The 17,948-nt window shown below is 42.7% G+C and overlaps 1 protein-coding gene across 1 annotated transcript in view; it reads right to left on the bottom strand.

The window, feature by feature from the left end:
* The window catches only part of LOC112260235 (collagen alpha-3(IV) chain-like), a 59,154-nt gene extending 50,758 nt beyond the window's left edge, over window positions 1–8,396 (bottom strand). Inside the window, exon 1 of the mRNA XM_024435175.2 lies at window positions 8,004–8,396. Within this exon, the coding sequence (XP_024290943.2) occupies window positions 8,004–8,069 (66 nt within the window). The 5' untranslated portion in view covers window positions 8,070–8,396. The remainder of the gene's footprint in view (window positions 1–8,003) is intronic.
* Between the last annotated feature and the right edge of the window lie 9,552 nt (window positions 8,397–17,948).

Raw genomic sequence — 17,948 nt, 5'->3', positions numbered from 1 at the left:
ATTGTATCTTGCTTGAACAACTGTTCAAACTAGGTAATTGCAAGAGTGTATGTCTTGGGCTTCAGGGCTTCCATACCTGCTGAGTATAAATAAACACTTATAGATACCCCAAAATATTTTGAATGGTCTTGTCATTCACACGGTACTGATTTAAAAATCAAGTGCATTTGATCTAAATATGGGTATACGAGGATATCTAGTGGTCACCGGGTTTTTCATCCTCAGTCACAAGCAATCATTAATGTGTATCCCCCTTCAAAATATGTGTTGGGTGGGTCCCTTTTCCTATGCAAAAAACATATAACTAGAGATTGTATGCACTAGCATGCAATGGGAGATTTTATGCAGGTATTTACTTTGCAACATGTAATGTAATTGACTAGAACAAATTGCATGAGCTATGCATCTGTGCACCAGCATCTTTGTACCCCTCTACTAGCTAGCTAGATGGGGCAGTCAAGTCCAAGAGACACAGTCCGTTCTGCATGCCTTCTTGACTTTGATGCAATGTGTAGTCATGCATTTGTGCATGCACACTGGTAACTGTCATAGCTAGCTAACTTAGCTCACAAACCAGTATTTTCTTTGCTATTTCTGCACAATGGCACGTATTAAAGCCTTGAATCTCATAGAGACCTCACTGTCACTACTGGTCATCTAGGTAGCCGTTAGCCAGCAGGGCTGCATCTGTTTCGCTTAGACTAGAGCTTGCTAGGCTGGCTAGCTCGCTAGCTAACGCAAGCTGATTATCATGTAGCAACCTATGCTGACTAGCGTCACTAGCATGCTAATGTTGGCTAACTAATGTTGATACACCATAGTCATGGGTCTGCAAAAATCAAGCAATTGGTATTGAATTAATGACAAATCATGTTTTGACATTGTAGTGGCTATTGATATTTTGGTTGTTTGCTTACCAGGGATGTCGTTAGACCTAGCCCCCCTAAAATATTCATTAGCCTCCCTGAATAAATCAATATATCAGTCAATATATTTTCTGTGATTTTTTTCTTCTTCTGGCAACCGTTCCATCGCATTTTAAACTTCTTACCAGGTGGGCACTAGGACCTGGGGGAGGCTGCTGCACGCACTAGTGACTTTTAGGCCTACTTGTAGCTAACCTTTTGGTTAACGTTAGTTACTTCTGTGGCTTGAGACTGCTAGCTAACAGTAAACGGACAGGAAAAGGCTCTGACAGGACAGATTCATGCAGATAGCCTACGATGTGAATTTGTTGTAAGTTAGAACAGAGAGAGAGAGAGAGTAGACTTTGGTCATAATCAAAGCATTGTTAACCAATACGTTTTTATGTGAGGCTGCCTGTAGGCTACAGTGTAACAGATGTTGCGAGCTAGCTAACGTTAACGGTGTCTTTTAAATTCGGCATAAGTTATGTGGCGATGATATCTAATTAACGTTGTATTTAATGTAGTTTTGCCATCCGTGTCAGGCTATAAATGAGACAGATGACGTAACATCCTGCACATATCTTTTCATACTCAAATGCTTTCGTTCAGTAGGCCATTGCAAAACAATTATCAGTTAGTCATGTGTAGAAAAGTTGACATAGTGTTGAACACAATGTCATTGTATTATCCTCAATTTCTCAACTGTAGGCTAGCTAACGACTAACGTTAGTTGGACATACGAAAATTCTTCAAGAGATGCAGTGCCAGCAGTTCTGCCGAAGGCCAATTCATTGAGAAATTAAGATTTTACCAGTTCAAGGGAACAAATTCAAACCTAAACTGATTAATCACCTATTAAGCCTTGAGTTATTGTAAATATGAGTTTAATAACAATTCATGTCAAAACACAGCAGACAAGAATGAGGGAAAGAAGCTGGAGGCTGACAGGGCTGTAGGAGCATGTCTGACGAAGGTTAGTGATAAAAAAAGTGAGATGTTTAAACTTTCAGTTAAATGTGTACAGCATATGTCTTACTTTTGTTAAGCATAAATACATGATGTTCATGATATTTTAAAGGGTCATGCAGAAAGAGAGGTTTCTGTTCAAGGCAGAGATCAACGTGCGAGCTGTATAAGTGAGAGAGAGGGGACAGAGAACAGATCCAGAGTGAGAGAGGGGACAGAGAACAGATCCAGAGAGAGAGAGAGAGGGGACAGAGAACAGATCCAGAGAGCGAGAGGGGACAGATCCAGAGAGAGAGAGAGAGAACAGATCCAGAGAGAGAACAGATCCAGAGAGAGAGAGAGGACAGATCCAGAGAGAGAGAGAGGACAGAGAACAGATCCAGAGAGAGAGAGAACAGATCCAGAGAGAGAGAGAGGGGACAGAGAACAGATCCAGAGAGACAGAGAACAGATCCAGAGAGAGACAGAGAACAAATCCAGAGAGAGAGAGGGACAGAGAACAGATCCAGAGAGAGAGAGGGACAGAGAACAGATCCAGAGAGAGAGAGGGACAGAGAACAGATCCAGAGAGAGAGGGACAGAGAACAGATCCAGAGAGAGAGAGGGACAGAGAACAGATCCAGAGAGAGAGAGGGACAGAGAACAGATCCAGAGAGAGAGGACAGAGAACAGATCCAGAGAGAGAGAGGGACAGAGAACAGATCCAGAGAGAGAGAGGGACAGAGAACAGATCCAGAGAGAGAGGGACAGAGAACAGATCCAGAGAGAGAGAGGGACAGAGAACAGATCCAGAGAGAGAGAGGGACAGAGAACAGATCCAGAGAGAGAGAGGGACAGAGAACAGATCCAGAGAGAGAGAGGGACAGAGAACAGATCCAGAGAGAGAGAGGGACAGAGAACAGATCCAGAGAGAGAGAGAGACAGAGAACAGATCCAGAGAGAGAGAGGGACAGAGAACAGATCCAGAGAGAGAGAGGGACAGAGAACAGATCCAGAGAGAGAGAGGGACAGAGAACAGATCCAGAGAGAGAGAGGGACAGAGAACAGATCCAGAGAGAGAAAGTAATCAAGCCGCTGCAGCAACTCTTTCCAGAAATGAGAGCAGTTTAGGTGACAAAGACACTGGGCCCAGACAAGTGAAGCTGAAAAGTTTACCAAAACCTTCGTATGGGTCACAGAAAAGGGCATTTTAGCATTGATGGTTTGAGAAATACAATTGGGTAGAGTACTCTGTCCACAAAAACACAGCTTTTTGCTTTCCATGTAGAATTTTTGGCAAAAACATTACATTTGATTATTTTGTCAGTAGTGGCTGCAAAATTTTGAAAAAAAGCTTTGTTTATCTTCAGTAAACATGATGGCACAAACACAGACATTGTTGCGGCATGGCAAAGCTACCAGGCAACTAGAAATCATGGGAACATTTTAACATCTGCCCATGCTAGTGATATTGCAGAGAGAGGGGAGTATGAGGAGAATTGTTGGGGTCACCTCAGTGTTAGGAAGACAGGGACTCTCTTTCCGTGCCAATGATGAATCTAGTGAAAATAGAGGGAACTTTCTTGAATGTATGGAGCTTTTGAAGTTCGACCCTTTTTTGCAGAGGTACAGTACTCCATCAAATGCGACGGATCTCTCTCCAGAATGTCAGAATGACATGATCGAATGCTGTGCTCAAGAGATTACGGACACCATAGTCTCTGAGATGTCAACGCCTGGAAAGTATGCCATTATGGAGCATGAGGCGAGGGATGGGTAGTCTGAACAGTTGGCTCTGCGTATTAGGTATGTGCGTGTTAGGTACAGTTAAGGAGCGTTTACTATCACTAACAGAAACCAAGTCATTGGATGCCCAATCGATAGCAAATGAGTTGCAACAGCAGCTCCAAATGAGAGGTAGCAGGCCTAAAGTGCGTTGCACAGACCAATGATGGTGCAGCTGTCATGAGTGGGTCCAAAGGAGGTGTGCAAGCACATTTTAGAGTACTGCATCTGTAGGCAATTTATGTACATTGCTATGCTCATGAGCTTAGTTTGGTGTTGTGTCAAACTTGCAGGGCTATTCTGGAGGCTGCTGAGTTTCAGTTTCTTGGAGAACGTGTATTCGTTTTTCACTACATCCCTAGTTAGCCACTATAAGTTCAAAAAAGCTCAGTCCAAACTTGGAATAGCATCAGCTGAACTTGTACAACTCTCAAACACTCGCTGGGCATACCAGCTGAGGTCCATAAGTACAGTCCTGGACACTTTAACTGCTATTTTTGATTGTCTATCTGCCATTGGATCCCCAATGGCTGTTGGTCTGAGAGCAAAGCGTCATCAGTTCTCCACCGTGTATTTGCTACTGATGTATCAGTCCCTTCTTTCTATAACTGAGGGACTACACAAGTTCCTCCAGAAAGAGACTGTAGACATGGCAGAAGCTTGTTTCAGCAAACAATGTCACGGATCCCTCTGGAACTTTCATTACGCACACCTGTCCCCTTTTTCCACTGATTAGTACTTGTATAAGTGTGCCCTTTGGTTTCCATTGGGCTTTCTATTATTGTTCCCATGTCCGTTGGTGCGTGTGAGTACCTGTGCTGTGTGTTTTGGCTTTCGTGCCATTGTGGATTACGGGTCTCATCCTGTGTGCGTGTGGTATTTATTTTAGGTACTCCTCAATTTTTTGTTTGGGTTTCAACCCTTTGTTTTATGTATGTGTTTGTTTGGTCTTCGTCCCCGTGCCTTTACATGGCATGCTTTAATTTGGGTCAATAAAAAACCCTATTGCGCATTCCTGCGCCTGTCTCCCGATCCCTTTATACCAACGTGACAAACAAGCTGTATGTGACACACTGATAGGCTAACGCACAGATGCATTTGCCACACAACTTTATGACGGAACCAAAGCACTCTGTGAAATTCACAATATTCCAGAGGCAGATGCAGCAAGAAAGCGCAAACATAGGAAAACGGGAGATATTATGGTGAAGACCTCCTTGGATTTAGGCACAGAATTGTCATGTTCTCAAACAATGAAAATAGAGTTGTTGCTCCCCTGCTTGGATAGGTGGTTTGTGAGCTTTATCAGCGATTCTCAACTGTAGATGCAGGTCTGCTCAAAGGCATACAGGCATGCAGCCCCAACTCCAAAAACTTCCTAGATACATCATGCCAAGCACTGAGTTTGCCAAGCACCATGGTATTGATGTTAAAACAGAAGAGATATTGGTGGCCAGAAACTTTCTTGCCCGGAGAGGCCGGATGTCCTCCCAAAGATATGCTTGCTGTGCATAACCTCCTGGATGATATGTTTCCTTTCCTTCTGAAGAGCACAGCGCCGGCTGCATTCCTGGTTGCGTAAGACAATGGGTCAGAAAAGGCTTGCAAGTCTTGCAGCCATGTCCACTGAGGGTGAAGTGCTTGGGCCATTAAGCCATAATAGTGACATTGACTGCTTTGCCAACTTGAAAAATAGGAGGTACACTTTAATGCGTCCATCCCAAAAATAAGCATCCACACTGAGCTAAATGCTAGAGCTGCTGCTTTCAAGGAGCGGGACTCTAAAACAGAAGTTTATAAGAAATCACGCTATGCCCTCCGAAGAACCATAAAACAGGAAAAGCATCAATACAGGACAAATATTGAGTCTTACTACTCCAACTCTGATGCTCGGCGGATATAGCAGGGTTTGCAAACCATTACAGACTACAAAGGGAAGCAAAGCCGAGAGCTGCCCAGTGACACAAGCCTACCAGACGAGCTAAACTACTTTGATGCTCGCTTTGAGGCAAATAACACTGAAACATGCATGTGAGCACCAGCTGTTCCGGAAGACTGTGTGATTACGCTCTCTGCAGCCGATTGGAGTAAGACCTTTAAACAGGCCAACATTCACAAGGCCACAAAACATTCACAACATTCACTCCAATTTGCATACCGCCCCAACAGATCCACAGATGATACAACCTCTGTTGCACTCCATACTGCCCTTTCCCACCTGGACAAAAGGAACACCTATGTGAGAATGCTTTTCATTGACCACAGCTCAGCGTTCAACACCATAGTGCACTCAAAGCTCATCAATAAGCTAAAGACCCTGGGACTAAACACCTCCGTTTGCAACTGGATCCTGGACTTCCTGACAGGCCACCCCCACATGGTAAGGGTAGGTAACAACACATCCGCCTCGCTGATCCTCAACACAGGGGCCCCTCAGGGCTCAGTCCCCTCCTGTACTCCCTGTTCCCTCATGACTGCACAGCCAGGTACAACTCCAACACCATCATTAAATTTGCCGATGACACAACAGTGGTAGGCCTGATCACCGACGAGACAGCCTGTAGGGAGGAGGTCAGAGACCTGGCCATGTGGTGCCAGGACAACAACCTCTCTCTCTAACCGTGATCAAGACAAAGGACATGATTGTGGACTACAGGAAAAAGAGGACCGAGCACGCCCCATTCTCATCGACGGGGCTGCAGTGGAGCAGGTTGAGCTTAAAGTTCCTTGGTGTCCACAACACCAACAAACTAACATGGTCCAAGCACACCAAGACAGTGATGAAGAGGGCATGACAAAAACCTATTCACCCTCAGGAGACTGAAAAGATATGGCATGGCTCCTCAGACCCTCAAAAGGTTCTACAGTGATGCAACCAGAGCATAATGACTGGTTGCATCACTGCCTGGTATGACAACTGCTCGGCCTTCGACCGCAAGGCACTACAGAGGGTAGTGCAAATGGCCCTGTACATCACTAGGGCCAAGCTTCCTGCCAACCAGGACATCTATACCAGGCAGTGTCGGAGGATGGCCCTAAAAATTGTCAAAGACTCCAGTCACCCTAGTCATAGACTGTTCTCTCTGCTACCTTACGGCAAGCAGTACCGGAGCACCAAGTCTAGGTCCAAGAGGCTTCTAAACTGCTTCAACCCCCAAGCCATAAGACTCCTGAACATCTAGTCAAATGGCTACCCAGACTATTTGCAGTGCCCCACACCGCCTCTTTATGCCACTGCTACTCTCGGTTGTCATCTATGCATAGTAACTTTAATAACTCTACCTACATGTATATACTACCTCAACTAACCGGTGCCCTCGCACATTGACTCTGTATCGGTACCCACCTGTGTATAGTCTTGCTATTGTTATTTTACTGCTGCTCTTTAATTACTTGTTACTTTTATCACTTATTCTTATCCATATTTTTTGGAATCTGCATTGTTGGTTAGGGGCTCGTAAGTAAGCATTTCACCTATTGTATTTGGCGCATGTGACTAATAAAATTTTATTTTTTAATTTCTTTATTTAGCTCATTAGTTGAATTTAGTTTTTCCCCATTGTGGATGATACTGGTTCAAATATTCCATTGTCTGAATTGTTGGGTCAATTTTGAGCAACAGTTAACAGAAGGGTGAAACTTACACTCTCTCTCTCTCTCTCTAAAAATGCATGATGAAAAGACGTTTTGGGACCCTCTGCACACATAGACAACTGACACCCACGAAGCATCTTTAACCATCGCTCCACAAAAGCCGCAGCCCTTGCAAAAGCAGGGGGAACAACTACTTCAGGTCTCAGAGCGAGTGACGTCACCGATTGAAACACTATTAGCACGCATTAGTGTATTTCCAAATTCATGTGAGATACAAGTGCTTAACCAACAATGCAGTTTTATGAAAAATAAGTGTTAAGTAAAAATAGATCAGTAAAAAATAAACAATTATTAAAGAGCACGAGTAAAATAACAGTAGAGAGGCTATATACAGGGGGTACCGGTACAGAGTCAATGTGTGGGGGCACTGGCCGATTTTTTCTTGAGCAGAGGGTCAGGGAGCCAGAACATAATTGCAAATAGTCTAATTTGTAGACTACAAATTGACAGCAAGAAGCCCAAGCATATAATATTTGACTACAACAATCACTTCAAAATGTTGCTGACATGTGTATATAATCACATATGTATATTATGAGTGGGAATACTTTGGAACATATTTCTAAAATTAAAAATCACTTGGAGCTGATTTGCTGATGTTTTTAGTCTTATGTCCAACCAATATTTGGGTGGACCAAACTCTGCCTTACAGTTTTCTGTTTCAATAATATTCAGTGAAAAAGCATGTCATGAACATGGTATGATGCTTACATCCTTCGCCTCAATTCCCAGCAACATCATTCCCAGGAACACGAAACAAAGCAATGCTGTCCTCATCTTCCCGTTGACCTCGGATTTACCAACTCCGCACGCTCCTCTACCTCGTGCCACACACAATAAGCCAGGGCCGACACCTAAGGTATGTGGGCGGCAAGCAACAGGTACGTCGGTGCCGCTGGTCACCTGCGGTGTCAGATCATCTATTGTCCTCTGCAAAGGCGCCAAACGACCCTCGAACTCACCTTCACCGTGATTCGACGCCTATAAACGTCTTAAACGTGCGACAAAAGTTTGAAAAGGTTCATCAAATATGTCGAAGCTTCACCATAGTTAGTTATGTGAGTCTGCAGTCGGATTTAGAGTTTGTGGAAGAGCCCAGGTTGTGAAGAGGGGCGCGCCTATCCTAGATGGGATCGTGTTACCCAAGCCTCTCCCCAGGCCCCCGCAGAAGTTACACATTTTAGTTTTAACCCTCAACTGGCACACCTGATTAAATTAGTCAAAGGCTTGATGAATAGTTGATGAAATGTATCAGGTGTGCCAGTTTGAGGATAGGGTTGGGAAAACATGATATGAACCATATTTTTGAGCTTGCTTCGGCCACAGGTGTTGTCATTCATTTATTTATTTTACCTATATTTAACAAGTCAGTCAAGTTACATTTTCAGCAGTTGAAGGAAATATGCATAATTTTAACACTAGTAGCACTAAACCTAAATCCAATGCTATTGAGAAACCGGGCCCAGAACTGTAAGATTAGCTACTATTTTATAAGAAAGTGTATTTTGAGAAGTTTCACATTTGACAACGTAAACATATAAGCCTTTTCATAATTGTTTTTAAATATTCTGCTTCAGTTAGTTGGTTCTAGTGATATGATGCTGTCTGCAGTCTGCCTCCAAAATGACATTGTAGGCTACTATGTGGTGATCGTAGGTCAATGCAGTAGTGATGTACTGAATTTAAATACATTTGCCAAATTATATAGGTCTAATTAGTTCTGTCTATAAAGAAAGAAAGAAATCGTTGAGCTTTTTTACCGCTGTGGATTGTTTCAAACCACAAGCGTGTAAGGCTAGTTATGAGGCCCGCAATTTGGGCTGCGCGCGTGGCAATAGGCCTAGCTGATTATTGAGATGCGGCTGTCAGTGAAAAGCAACGCATCTAAAATATATGTGAAGATAATTTGAAATGTTGAGAGAAGAGGGGGAGGGGTGTGTGGTGGCGATATTGGTGTGTTTCCCGCCAAATGAAATTGTTTGCCCTTTGATTGTTTGTATCAATTCCCTATTACATATGTAACCAGTAGTACATTTACCGTTAATCCTTGTCATTTGTTTACGTTAATGCATGGATTAATTAGGCCAATAGTCATTCATTACCGTTCCCATTCTCGACGTAGAAACGTTGTTTGCAGAGTTCACAATCTGCTACACTTGTGAGAAACAAGTTTTGGTTGATTTCGTACCGTTATTTACAAGTTGTCAATTTCTTCATTGTGTTTTGTTTAGAGCATGGGGCTGGTTTCTCTGTCTTAATGTTGATTTGATTTGATTTGCGCTTGCGCGCCTGAGTACTCATAGAAGTACTTGGCCTGCTGCCTGCAAATCTAGGAAAGTGCCCATTAGGGGATGTCTGATTGTCTTAATTATCTCACCACCAAAGAACCTGTATTTATCAGGATATTTTGTGATTTTATTTGTATGCATTTTTTACTTAGTTGACTTAGTAGACCTACTGCTACATTGGCCTAGGCTATATCTTAGTTCCATGCGCTCATTTCTTTAGCCGCCAATGGGATCACGGTCCAATCAGTGTCCATATAGCAAAATCTGGTGCTCTCGCATAAATGGCATTTTAACTTTGAGATTTTTTTATCATTTTAATTCCGATTTGTATTAACCACGTGACAATGATTTTGAGACGGTATTATTTAAATGCGCATATGAAAATCATAACTGGCACACAGATCGGTAGAAACGTTTGGATAAATTGTAAGCTTCCTCAAACTTTAAACTCACAAATTGAAACTAGCGCCACCTAGGAATAGACCGATGTGAACAGAGCGCACTTTTCTTTGTTGGTCTACTGCATAATTACAACGTGTGTGAGAGCGAGCGATAACGAGAAGGGTGTTGTAACTTAGATGGTTCCTATGCGATCCATCGCGGAGAAAAGCGCTCACCTCTATCCAGCACGAGCGGGCGGTAGCACCACTTGTTGTGGCGCGCACAGCGCTGTGTTGCTTGCTTTACGAGTGGGTGTGTTGTTATGTGTCAATAACATTTAGACTACGTTACCCAGCAGGATATGCGGGATGGTTGAAGAATGCCTTGCATGGCTAAACATGGAGTTTTCTTGCTGAAGTATATGTTCATTAAAAGTAGTTAAACCCACGCCCCAGTTTGTCATTATATAAGGAAAAAAACATAACAGTGGGCTGGCTAATACACCTAAGTGTTTGACAAGGGCAGGACAGGCCTGCGAGCCAAGGGCGAGAGAATGCCATGTTCCTTATTTGATATTGTTCCCATTCCCCTTTCTCCAGGTTTAGAATTGTAAACAAAACAAAAGAGTGTAAAATGATTGCGAGAGACGCTCCAGAGCACTTGATATCCACCACAAGGGGAGAGAGAGAGACGTGACTTAACTCAAACCAAACTGTCTATCAATAGAGCAGAGCGTGTGTCCAACTCCAAACACCCCACAACTGATAGATAGGAGCATATCATGACCACACCAGTTACAAAACAAGGCTGAGAGCTCTCCATGTAGAATGAGGCCCATATACATTTTTCTCTCCCCTACCAATCCCATTTTCATATCAAAAATGCAACATAAAAATAGTTGAGAAGTTTTCTTTTTAGTCCAACAGCACAAATTCTTGCAGTTTTACCATCACCACCAGGGGGTGCTGCACCACCCCCAGCACCTGTACTTCCCGCATCATATAGTCCGGCAGTCGCGGATGGGTCATTACTATCAGCAATTGTGAGCGGATGCTGGTGAACAAACAGCTGACCCATGCACCACTACAATGCAGATTCGCAGCATAGACTAAGGGACCAGGGTTCCGACAGGCGGTACTGTAGTTTAATTGATGCCGAGCCCAGAAAAATTCCTAAGGAGACACTTATCAACTTTGTGCCAAATATATCCATTTCAATTTTACATAAATTGTCTTTCAAAGTAAAAAACAAAAAATCGTTTTTATTTGATTACTTTTTTCTCTATCACTCGACCGAAATTATTAACATTTTAAATTCATGTTGTTACATGGACAAGTGTGTTACATGCTCACACAGAAGGAAAAACTATGGAAATCACTCACACTCTCGTCTGGGACCTGCTCGTTCTTATTATAGCACAGTAATCTCATCTCACACAGTGAGTGTAATTTGTGTTCATGGCCAAATGATCACAACTGTTTGTGGCTAGACAAACTAGCTAGTTGAGTGGCTTGATAATGGTAGCTAGCGTTACCCTAGCGGCTGGGCATACAAGTCATCAAAATACTCTAGCTAGCATTTGAAGGTAGCTAGCTAATGTAATGTTACTGTACCAGTAGGCTTGCTACTTGCTATCTAGCTAATGTTAGGAAGGGAAAAAGATCTGTGTCTGTGGAAAAGATAGTTAACTTATCCTATTGACTAGCTAGCTAACACTACTGTAATGTTACTGTACCGGTGGGCTTGCTACTTGCTATTGTGTGTCACTGTGAAAAAGATGGCTAGCTAATCATATATACACAGCCTATTTACTTGGCTACTAGCTGATGTGTTTGCTTGATAGCTACTTGAATTGAGTGTTTGTGTGTGTGCTCTGTGTTGTGACCGCGGTGGTGTAGCACTGTAGTGTGTTTGAAGACTTTCTGTGTCCGAGGGGAGTGGAGAGCTGAGAGAGTTCAAGGTGACTGTGGAGATTAGAGGGCCAGTCGCAGGGAGCATACTGCTGCAATCACACAGCCTTGGACCTATCACAACACTCCATGTGGTACAGGGAGCCATCACTGGTAACACAGAGGGGATGAGATAGGGGAAGGGAGGCGAGAGGCGCAGGTGGAGGAGGACGTTTGAGATGGGGGAGAATCTGACAGTTGGACGTTCTAAGTCTGTGTACTGTTTCAGTTTTCAAACAGCCTACCTGTCTATGAATCTGGAGATGTTTGGGATGGAGAGGACAGTGGACTCAGTGGAGGACATCCCAGCCACTTGGCAGTTTTGTCACTGCCATTTCCTACCGACGGGTAACAGGACAACACTTTTACTTATACAATTCACTCGATTCATTGATTATATTTACAAACAGGTCACCACTGCTCCAGCCATCTCCTTCTCCCTTTGTGATGTCATATCCCTTTCCTGTTTAGGCACCTGACCAGCTGAGTGCAGGTGGGCTCTCCTTCAACATAAGGCTCTTGATGTTCTCACCCCAAATACACACAGGTGCACACATACACAGGTAAACACACTATTAGGAGTGTTCACCTATTTCCATGTTTAGGATTATGTGTGTCAGAGGTGAGGGATTATAAACCAGTATTTGAGTTGAGGCATCTGATGTTGAAGGAGGACATGCAGATGCGCTCCAATTTCCTGGACAGAAAGGTGACATTGTTTTTCCCTACACCCTTTCCTTTAACCCCTACTCTCACCCTGGCCTAGCCCCTAACTTTCAAACCCCTAACCCCCAAGTGTCTGACCTGACCTGTGTGTTACAGGAGGAGTTGAATGCGGAGCACCCGGATCTCTGCGCCATGATGGCTGACTTCTTGCAGTTCCTGTTACTACGAAAACCGTCATTATTTACGCCCGCGGACAGTGGTGTAAAATACTTAAGTAAAAATCCTTGAAAGTACTACTTAAGTAGTTTTTGGGGGTATCTGTACTTTACTTTATTATTTATAATTTTTTACAACTTTTACTTCACTACTTTCCTAAAGAAAATAATGTACTTTTTACTTACGAGGCATAATCTCAGGCTTTGAAATTACAGAGGAGCATGCTTCAGTGCAGTCAATGAAGAGCACAACCACAGGGAAATATTTATTGGAGGAGGTTAAGAGTGTGGCAATGCTGGGACTGTGTTCTGAAAAGTTATCCAGTTTGACCACTGATGGGTGCCCAAACATGAAATGAAAACACGTTGGCTTTTTGAAAAGGATACAAGCTCAAGTAGCTGGGCTCAACCCAGATCAAAACATTATTTTTCTGCATGGCATTATTCACCAGGAGATGCTCTGTAAATGTGTTCTGAAAATGAGCCATGTTGTGGATACAGTCACTAAAGTGGTAAACTTCATAAGAGCAAAATCTTTAAACCACAGGCAATGCAGGGTCATGCAGATCTCCCCTACCACACAAATGTGAGATGGCTGAGTTTAGGGAAGGTGCTTCAAAGGGTGTGGGACCTGAAGTCAGACATTGCTGAGTTATTGCAAATGAAAGGAAAACATGTGGTTTCTCTCAAATGCAAGATAAGGAATGGTTGGCTGATTTTTCCTTCACCGTGGACATCATGGCCTTACTGAATGAACTGAATTCCAAACTACAAGGGAAGGGCCTGTTTGCACATCAAATGTACAGCCTTGTCAAAGCCTTCAAGGGAAAATGACTCCTCCTGACCCACCAAGTAGAAGCCAACAATCTCACCCACCTTCTGACACTACTACTCTGTTCCCTATCAGATGACCAGAGGGAGAAGTATAAATCGCTTCTGCATGCTTTGAATGGTGAGTTTTCTCATCGTTTTGAGGATTTCAAAGTGTTGGAAAATGATATGCTGTTGCTTTCTTCTCATTTCACCTTCAATGTGGATAACGCTCCCACTGACCTGCAACTTGAGCTTATCGATCTTCAGTCTGATGGATGCAGTGATTGGAGAACTATTCAAAACAATGTCACTGACGAGGTTCTATGCATCTCTCAATAAACAAAACTTTCCAAAGATTAGGAGTCATGCTCAGAAGATGTTTGTACTGTTTGGGTCAACCTATGTGTGTGAACAGACATTTTCAGTGATGAAATATAACAAGTCAAGGCACAGATCATCTCTTACTGACTCTCCCCTCTCAGCAATCCTGCGCATAGCGACGTCAGAAACTATACCTGACTTCACTGCTCTAGTCAATGCCCATCAGAGGCTTCACTCATCACGCTGATTGAGTAGTTTAAATGTAATGTCTCTCTCTCTCTTGTGTTTTTGTGTATACCCGTTAACAAGAATTCTGTCCGTGGTGCTGAATGCACAGTGTACTTTCCCCTCTGTGTAGTTCTATGCATGTTTAATAATGAGAATACATACCAAAAGGAGAACATGGGTGTGGTTTATTTCTATGCACGTTAAAATAAAAGTTACAATTAGTAGCATATTTGGACATGATTTACAGTAGATGTACCTGTTAACACAGTCATACACATGATGTATAATCCTGTAATATAATTCTGGCCCGCGATGGCAAAAAATATATTCTAATGTGGCCCTCCATAGAAAATAATTGCCCAGGTCTGCTCTAGTAGCTTCCACACAGGTGCTTTAATGAGGACAATACTCTTCTGGTTAGCAGTTGATGCTAGTATGTAAAGTGTACCTCGATCTAGAGTATGGATCAAATATGATTGCTTTTATGGATGTTTTTTATTTTGTGAAACTGTTTTTAGAATGTCTACTGTTGTTGTTTGCATGAGCTGTATTGAAACAAAGTCCAATCAACTCTGTTGTAAATAACAATCGCAAGAGTTACACTAATGTCAGTTGGTGTGAATGAAAGAAAATGTATTATTTAATGTCTTGTTTGTTTCCCATAGTTAATACTGTATCTGTAAATTTTATTTTATTTTATTTCACCTTTATTTAACCAGGTAGGCAAGTTGAGAACAAGTTATCATTTACAATTGTGACTTGGCCAAGATAAAGCAAAGCAGTTTGACACATACAACAACAAGTAATGCTATTGTTTGTATAACCATTTTGAGTGCAAATTAAAAGCAACATTTCATCTGTATACATGTATATACTGATGCACTGGCACTTTAAAGCATTTAAGAGGCAGGGTCAACTCAGTGGGGACAGGTCAGGATGGTGAGCACACACCAGATACAGCATCATTACACTCTTCCAGTATACATTGTCTACATGCTTTAGTTTCAATGTAATTATGTATTATGACCTAAAAACAAATTTGAGTCACTGGGAAGGAGACCCAAGTCAGAATGTACTGTAGAACACACATGTCTGAACTGTTGTCTTTTTCATTTGGTGTGATCAGTGTTCAACAACAAAAAAATGAAACAAAAACACCTTTGTGATGTGCTGAATTAAGAGGACTAAAGTTCCCAGAGGACACCTGCTGTTACTGGCTACGTCAATTTCTTTATTTTATTTCACCTTTATTTAACCAGGTAGGCAAGTTGAGAACAAGTTCTCATTTACAATTGCGACCTGGCCAAGATAAAGCAAAGCAGTTCGACACATACAACGAGACAGAGTTACACATGGAGTAAAACAAACATACAGTCAATAATACAGTATAAACAAGTCTATATACGATGTGAGCAAATGAGGTGAGATAAGGCAAAAAAAGGCCAGGGTGGCGAAGTAAATACAATATAGCAAGTAAAACACTGGAATGGTAGATTTGCAGTGGAAGAATGTGCAAAGTAGAAATAAAAATAATGGGGTGCAAAGGAGCAAAATAAATACAGTAGGTAAAGAGGTAGTTGTTTGGGCAAAATTATAGGTGGGCTATGTACTGGTGCAGTAATCTGTGAGCTGCTCTGACAGTTGGTGCTTAAAGCTAGTGAGGGAGATAAAGTGTTTCCAGTTTCAGAGATTTTTGTAGTTTGTTCCAGTCATTGGCAGCAGAGAACTGGAAGTCATTATTGCAGTTGCATTGTACAGCAAATATCATACAACTGTCTCTTGAGGTGCGCTTACAGAGAAAGTTAGGGCACAGTACTCTTAGTCCTGAATAACTTACTTGCATACACATTTTCTTCATTTTTCCTGTGGTTGTGTTGGTGCTTCGTGCCTGCAGATTTCCCTTCCCCACTAATCAAGGTCCACAACCCCGCTCTAGCTCGAGCTGGAATGCTGTCCACGCTCCTGTATATGCTGGGCTCAAAATCTGGTGCGTATGTATTACTGGTCTCCTGAAGCCGGAACTAGCAAGATGTCAGCCCCCATGAATCGGCCAATGCAACCATGACTAGGTTGCGTTGAAAACAATGGTTGGCCATCTTGGAGGCTGTCTCTAGTACTTATTATAGCTCAGTGTGATAGACCTACTACCGTCTTGTAACATAGGGGTAGACACAATATTTAAAAAACTGGTTCAAACCTGTAGGCTTATTATTGAATGGTAAATGTGTGAACTCTACATTTGTATTTTTTGTGTGTATTCATATTCATCTGTATACAGTGTTATCTGTGCTTGGCAGGTATTGCCAACATTAGCTGAAAGGGGTGGGGTGTTTTGAAGTGACTCTGACCTATCACGGGGGCAACACGGTCAAGATTGCGCCGAAGAACATGGCGGACACTAATCCAGACGCTTATAAGAAATCCTGCTATGCCCTCAGACGAACCATCGAACAAGCAAAGCGCCAACACAGGATTAAGATTGAATCAAAGGGATATTCCATGTCTTATTTTTACCCATCTACTATTAGGTGCCCTTCTTTGTGAGGCATTGGAAAACCTCCCTGGTCTTTGTGGTTGAATCTACCCCATAAAAAACAAAAATATCTTATTTACATAAGTATTCAGACATGTTGCTATGAGACCCAAAATTGAGCCCAGGTACATCCTGTTTCCATTTGATCATCCTTGAGATGTTTATCCAACTTGATTGGAGTCCACCTGTGGTAAATTCAATTGATTGGACATGATTTGGAAAGGTACACACCTGTCTACATAAGGTCTCGCAATTGAAAATGCTTGTCAGAGCAAAGACCAAGTCATGAGGTCAAAGGAATTGTCCGTAGAGCTCTAAGACAGGATTGTGTCGGTGCACATATCTGGGGAAGGGTACCAAAACATTTATGCGGCATTGAAGGTCCCCAAGAACACAGTGGCCTCCATCATTCTTAAATGGAAGAAAGTTTGGAACCACCAAGACTATTCCTAGAGCTGGCCACCCGGCCAAACTGAGCATTCGGGGGAGGTGACCAAGAACCCCATGGTCACTCTGACAGAGCTCCAGTTCCCCTGTGGAGATGGAAGAACCTTCCAGAACGACAACCATCTCTGCAGAACTCCACCAATCAGCCCTTTATGGTAGAGTGGACAGACGGAAGCCACTCCTCAGTAAAGGGCACATGACAGCCCGCTTGGAGTTTGCCAAAAAGCAACTAAAGGACGCTGACCATGAGAAACAAGATTCTTTAGTCTGAAGAAAACAAGATTGAACTTGGCACCATCCCTATGGTGAAGCATGGTGGTGGCAGCATCATGCGGTGGGGATGTTTTTCAGGGGCAGGGGCTGGGTGACTAGTCAGGATCGAGGCAAAGATAAACAGAGCCAAGTACGGAGAGATCCTTGATAAAAACCTGCTCCAGAGAGCTCAAGACCTCAGACTGGGGCGAAGATTCACCTTCCAACAAGATAACAACCCTAAGCAGACAGCCAAGACTGTAACGGTTGTCGTCTTCCTCTTCTGAGGAGGAGTAGGATATATCGGACCACCCGGCCAAACTGGGAGCGCGGTTTATAACATACTGTAGAATTTAAAAGGTGAACAGACAGGTGATTTTCTGCATTGAAGTGTGTTGTGCTACCACTGTAAGTAAGTAGACCTACTGTAGTTTTCATAATTGTCCTTCAATTCAAACAAAATCAAATCAAATTTTATTTGTCACCTACACATGGTTAGCAGATGTTAATGCGAGTCTAGCGAAATGCTTGTGCTTCTAGTTCCAACAATGCAGTAATAACCA

Source organism: Oncorhynchus tshawytscha, linkage group LG10 (assembly GCF_018296145.1).
Source record: "Oncorhynchus tshawytscha isolate Ot180627B linkage group LG10, Otsh_v2.0, whole genome shotgun sequence".
In the NCBI taxonomy this organism is placed as follows: Eukaryota; Metazoa; Chordata; class Actinopteri; order Salmoniformes; family Salmonidae; genus Oncorhynchus; species Oncorhynchus tshawytscha.
Note: the sequence above shows the minus strand (reverse complement) of the source record. Positions and strands in the feature narration are given on the sequence as shown.